The 6368-nt window shown below is 45.7% G+C and overlaps 1 protein-coding gene and 1 long non-coding RNA gene across 2 annotated transcripts; one reads left to right on the forward strand and one right to left on the reverse strand.

Annotated features, from left to right (window-relative positions):
• Positions 1–676: 676 nt before the first annotated feature.
• Positions 677–1588, reverse strand: LOC131137328 (uncharacterized). The gene is made up of 4 exons (XR_009131885.1): positions 1321–1588; positions 1064–1124; positions 941–988; positions 677–880 (listed from the first exon to the last, which is right to left on the reverse strand). It is a non-coding gene; the product is annotated as an uncharacterized LOC131137328 (long non-coding RNA).
• A 1139-nt stretch (positions 1589–2727) lies between these two features.
• On the forward strand, positions 2728–4954 carry LOC131137264 (hyccin 2-like). Its single transcript, XM_058084986.1, has 2 exons — positions 2728–2954; positions 3919–4954. The coding sequence occupies exons 1-2, from the start codon at positions 2852–2854 to the stop codon at positions 4545–4547; spliced, it is 732 nt and encodes a 243-aa protein (XP_057940969.1). The 5' UTR covers positions 2728–2851; the 3' UTR covers positions 4548–4954.
• The last annotated feature ends 1414 nt before the right edge of the window (positions 4955–6368 follow it).

The following is a 6368-nucleotide window of genomic DNA, read 5'->3' on the forward strand; positions in this document are numbered from 1 at the left end:
ACGCATACATACAGACAGACAAGACAGACAAGACAGACAAGACAGACAAGACAGACAAGACAGACAAGACAGACAAGACAGACAAGACAGACAAGACAGACAAGACAGACAAGACAGACACACCCCGCCGTGCCCTCACCGCCGTAAGAGCGCGGGGCGCCGTCGACGCGGACGGGGCCGAAACCAAGCCGCGCCGCCGTCGCCCCGGCCCCCCGCCGAACGCGGGCGCGCCCGCCGTGCCGCCGCGCCTCCCGCCCTCGACGAACCGTTGGCAGGGCGCCGTCGGAACGCATACATACAGACAGACAGGACAGACAGGACATACATACCCCGATGTGCCCTCGCCGCCGTAAGAGCGCGGGGCGCCGTCGACGCGTCTCCTCGCACATACGCACGCACGCACATACGCACGCACATACGCACGCACGCAGACAGACACGCAGACAGACACGCAGACAGACACGCAGACAGACACGCAGACAGACACGCAGACAGACACGCAGACAGACACGCAGACAGACACGCAGACAGACACGCAGACAGACACGCAGACAGACACGCAGACAGACACGCAGACAGACACGCAGACAGACACGCACGCAGACACGCACGCAGACACGCACGCAGACACGCACGCAGACACGCAGACAGACAGGCACGCAGACAGACAGGCACGCAGACAGACAGACAGGCACGCACGCACGCAGACAGACACGCACGCAGACAGACACGCACGCACGCAGACACACATACACACATACACACTGCCGTTCAAGAGGCCAAGTTAGTTAGCTGTGTGCAAACATACATACATACATACATACATACGTACAGCAGTTCAACAGGCCAAGTCGGTTAGCTGGTTCTGGTAGCATCCACACTGCAGTTCAACAGGACAGGTTAGTTAGCTGGGTGCAAACATTTATACATACATACATACAGCAGTTCAACAGGCCAAGTCGGTTAGCCGGTTCTGGTTGCATCCACACTGCAGTTCAACAGGACAGGTTAGTTAGCTGGGTGCAAACATTTATACATACATACATACAGCAGTTCAACAGACCAAGTCGGTTAGCCGGTTCTGGTTGCATCCAAACTGCAGTTCAACAGGCCAACTGTGGTACCTGTGTGGATACGTGCATACACAGATACATACATATATACTGCAGTTCAAGAGGCCAAGGTAGCTAGCTTGTTTTGGTTGAATTTTCAAAGAGTAATTTTCAAAGTTCTAAATACTGACCAGGAAGACGAGGGTGTACACTCGGGTTCTGTCGGTTTTTTGGACAGAATAACACACACATTACTTGTTTAACCTACCTTATTTGTGGATCGAAAGGACGACGGTCTTGTGGATCGAAAGGACGACGGTCTTGTGGATCCAAAGGACGCCGGTCACTCTTCCCGCAGCTTAAATGGCGCCAAAAGCGGGCACCTTTTAGTGACGTCATCCCACATCGCCAAGTTGTTTTTTTTTTACTCTGGAAGGACACGGTTTGGTCTCTCCACTTTTAATATTTACTTTTGGCATAAATGTAATGGTTTTAAATATTGTGGAGCAGAATGAGGAATGTATTTTTATGATACACTTTTGCCTTACAATGGTTGCCTGCGGTGGGCGGAGCCTCGCTTTTAAATGAAGTCCTATTACAGGCATTCTAAGACATGATGGGTGATACCAGTTACCGATACCACTCTTTTGTCATTTTGAAGATACCGATGCCAATACTTTGAGTGACTTGTTTCCCTCCCAAAAACACACGTTAAATATTGTCCATTGCCAACCTTAATATGTATTTTTGTAACATATTAGTCAAATTAGACAAATGACTGTACTTTAATACACAATGTAACATAAATATGGCTGCGACAAAACTCATCAATTATATTATTTTTCATTTCTTCAGTTCTGATAATAAAACTTAAACTCAAAACATCAATCACATATCAAGTATTTGTGTTTTTTTAAAAAAACAACACATATAGTTAGTTACCCTTAAAGATGTGGAAGTGCCTTTTCATTTATTAAGTTGTATTAATAGTTTAGTATATGTTAATACAACTTTTTACAACTCATAATTTAATAAGAAAGCCTTAAAAAAACACACACAGCAAAAATGCAGTAATTTTACAAGAATAAAGTTATTATTAGCTAATTAACTATTCAAAAAAAAGTTGTATTTTAATGGGAAAAGTTGCGAGTTTACCAGAATAACACTGTAATACATTGCACAATATGACGTTTTAGTTGCATAAAGTTGAAATATTTAGGAAAAAGTGTATTTTTTTAAGTTGTAACATCATGACAAACAAAACAACAAATAGAGATGGATTTATTTTTTTTAATCAAGTTGCAGAAAAAGGAAATAGCAGAAATGGAAGAACAAGATAAGATTTATCATTTTAGTACAGTGGCATAGAACTGAAATAGTGAAGAAGAAATATGATTTTTAAATCTTATGAGAAACAAAGAAAACAAAATCAAGATGTCATTTTTTGTTGTCCTACTCTTCACAGATGTGAAGCTATTGAACATACATACGAGGGTCGCGGGGGTGCTGGAGCCTATCCCAGCTGTCTTTGGGCGAGAGGCGGGGTACACCCTGGACTGGTGGCCAGCCAGTCACAGGGCACATATAGACAAACAACCATTCACACTCACATTCATACCTATGGACAATTTGGAGTCGCTAATTAACCTAGCATGTTTTTGGAATGTGGGAGGAAACCGGAGTACCCGGAGAAAACCCACACAGAGATCGCCGAGGGTGGAATTGAACCCTGGTCTCCTAGCTGTGAGGTCTGCGCGCTAACCACTACACCGCCGTGCCGCCCATCGTTGTTTTCATTCATGTTTTTTTTCTCCAGCGTTCATCTGTCACCACAACAGTTTTCTCATCTACGAGTCTCTGGAGCCGCCCACGCTGGCCAGCTGAATCGTCCTGGCATTGAATGTGAGTCATGACTTCTTCTCTTGGCTTTCTACCAAACCTTCCGATCTGATTGGTGTCCTTCTCAGGGCGGTGTGAGTGCCACACCTCTGATCTTCATCCTCCCCTCCGCATGCTACCTCAAGCTGTGCTCCGGTCGCTGGTATCACAGCGATAGGTTGATTGCCGCCATTTTTATCCTTTTGGGCGTGTTTGTTATGGTCACTGGCTTGACGCTGGCGGGTCTTAACCCCCAAGACTGTTCACACGGGGTGGAGATGTTCTACTGTGCAGACGCCAACGTATCTGCTACTCAAGCACCTGTATGACTGATTGACTTACTTACTGGATAATAATATCCTATTGTAGCATATTGCAATGCAGCGTATACTCTATGTAATGTTTACATGATTGCTTCATGAGGATAAATATTCATCGCCGGTAATCACAATATTTTTCATGATGGTGTCCTTCATGAAATATTTTCATTTTGCCCGATGGCGTTTGGAGCCGCTCCATAGACGGAAGGGTTTTGTGACAGAACCGGCGTTCAGCAACCAAGACGGGACAGTTCCAGGCCTCCCACTCTTGGGCTGTGCATGATAGGGGTGTTTAGCTAATATTGTGGCCATCATTTCTGTCGTTGGGGGATGGTGTGATGGCGGCATATGTTAAGACTGTCATCGGACAGTCACGTAGGACAGTCCCTTTTTGTTTTGTGCATGTCAATCAAAGCCCCTTCCTGCCCGGTCTTTGTGCATGATGATTGAAATGTCTTAAAATGTCTTAAGAGCTTTCAAGGAGTGCTCAACTTTATTGACATTTCTGCACAACGAGCTTATATAGCGTGGCTACAACAACATATCAAGTGGTGGCATGTCACATGATTCAGCCGGAGGTCATCCTAAATTGTTCCCCGCGGAGATAACGACGCCGTTGTGTTTTTTTGTGAAGTACTTAAGTACCTAAAGTACCTGTCTCAACTTAGATACCGATGGAATGAGCGGCGGCACGTTGAAGGATTCCTTCAACGTGAACGAACCGGATGAGGGCTTCTCCTCTGGGGCGTCCAACAGCAGCCAGCCCAGCGGCACCAGAGCGGGCTGCGGCGGGGGTGGCGGCCCGAGGGCCGGCAGCCTGAGCAGCAGCAGCGGCGGCAGCAACATCAAGAAAGCCATCACAGCTCGACTGTCCCGGGAGAAGGACCGAGACAGACCCGAGTCTCAGAACGTGTCAGCCGGGGCGACTCGGCAGAGGAAACCGTCCCCGCCGGCCAGCATCGAACTGGACGCCATTCAGCTGAGTCCCATCAAGAAGCACCTGAGTTTCCCCGCGGGACCCCCTCTGGTACGGACCGGCAGCACCTCCTCCAGCAAGTCTTTCGACTGCATGACCTTCAGTCTGAACGGGGGCAGAGAGGACCAAGAGGGCGGCGCAGGAGGCTCAGACCGGGAACGGGGGCGTCCTGCAGGCTCTCACCGCCACTCCACTATCAGCTTGCAGGAGGCCCACTTGCTCAGGCCGGAGGAGGCCCAAGACCTGCTGTCCCCGGGAGCCCCCCTCACCAAGCAGTCCCGATCCCCCAGCTTCAACATGCAGATCATATCGCAGGTTTAAGACCTGCACCGCCATTTTGGGTGTCCCCCAACTTCCCCCAGCATCTTTGTTCCGCTGTTGTGGAAAAGCAGTACAAAATGGCCACCGCAGGTCCAAATCCCGTTTCTGAAGCACCCATCACATCCCTCACTTGAGCATTCCAGGCTCCTTAAACACAGGAACGTCCTCACGGATGCTAGGCTAGGTCGTCGTGGTTCCATGACATTTCACCCGTGGTTTGATTCCCTGACTTGAATCAGTCGTCACCGCAACAATGCTCGCGCGGAAAAGCGTTCTTGCTCTTCATTTCCCTCCTTTATCTTCCCCCCCGGGCTCACGTGCAATCTCTCTCGCTTCATTATCCTCCTTAACTATGGAGGACCAAAACTGCCAAAATAATAAATCAATAAATAAATAAATACATAAAAGTGAAAATAAAAACAAAAATGAAAAAAAAATCAAAAATTTAAATACAAAAAAATAAATATAAATGGAAATAAAAACAAACAAAAAAAATATATACATAAATATTTTTTATTTTAGTTTTTATTGCCATTTATATTTATTTTGGCAGTTTTGGTCCTCCATACTTAACGGCTCTTTTTAAAATCAGGATAATATGCAGTATACAGTATGAGGAGATGAATTGTTTTTTTATGACAATCCAAAGAAAGAAGGTAGCAGGTTTTTTTTTGTTGGCTTAAAGACATCCAGAGATTTCCCGACTTTATTTTTAATGAATAATAATCAGATTTAAATCTGTTAAAAAATGCTGTAAAACCAAACTGGAGATCTGATGAACTGGACTTCATGGAAAAAAATCACTACTGAGAATTAAAATTAAACGTAAAATATACATATATGAATATATATATGAATATATCTACACAGACGCAATTGTGTATGTATGTGTGAAGCATTATGAGACAGGTTTATGCAGGCTGAAACGATGGAATGAGGCACTTTTTAAATGAGGCTTCATTGCGGCCTCTTCTTGCTGTGCTTTTGCTGCTCTCTAGTGGCGAGTGACTGTCACAACATAGCGGTTGGTAAAAAAAAAACAATAGCAGTGTATTTATTTTCTTCTTGTTGTTGTTGTTGACGCTACCTCATGTGTTGTTGACCTGGATAAACAGCCCACTGGATTCGAACATAATAGTACTTGAATTCATGCATTTCCTCAAATAGCGGCTAATTCGATCCAATTAGTAGAAAAATATTATTTAATGTTCGATTTCCCCACAGGTATATAGAATTCATATATATTCTATATTTGACCCTGAGGTTACTTTCATGGCATTTTTCTTGATGCTATTAATTTTAATGAAGAAATTCTAGTGCGATTAATTTATTTTTTTCGATCAATTGATTAATCCGGCATGAGCAGACTATCTGCTCAGGAGACTGAGGTCTTTTGGAGTGCAAGGGGCACTCCTCAAGACGTTCTATGACTCTGTTGTGGCTTCAGCCATTTTCCAGGGAGTGGTCTGCTGGGGCAGCAGCATTTCGGCTGCGGATAGGTAGAGACTGGATAAGATCATCAGGAAGGCCAGCTCTGCACTGGGTTGCCCCCTTGACCCAGTGGAGGTGGTGGGAGAGAGGAGGATGTTGGCTAAGCTATCATCCATGTTGGAGAACGACTCCCACCCCCTGCAAGACACTTTGACAGCACTTGAGAGCTCCTTCAGCGATAGACTGCTTCACCCCAAGTGTGTGAAGGAGCGATATCGCAGGTCTTTTCTTCCTGCAGCTGTCAGGCTGTACAACCAGCACTGCTCCCAATAGACTTCTACACTGCTATGTACATCTGTGCAATACTTTGCTTTTTACATTCAGTATAGT

Source organism: Doryrhamphus excisus, chromosome 10, assembly GCF_030265055.1.
Source record: "Doryrhamphus excisus isolate RoL2022-K1 chromosome 10, RoL_Dexc_1.0, whole genome shotgun sequence".
In the NCBI taxonomy this organism is placed as follows: Eukaryota; Metazoa; Chordata; class Actinopteri; order Syngnathiformes; family Syngnathidae; genus Doryrhamphus; species Doryrhamphus excisus.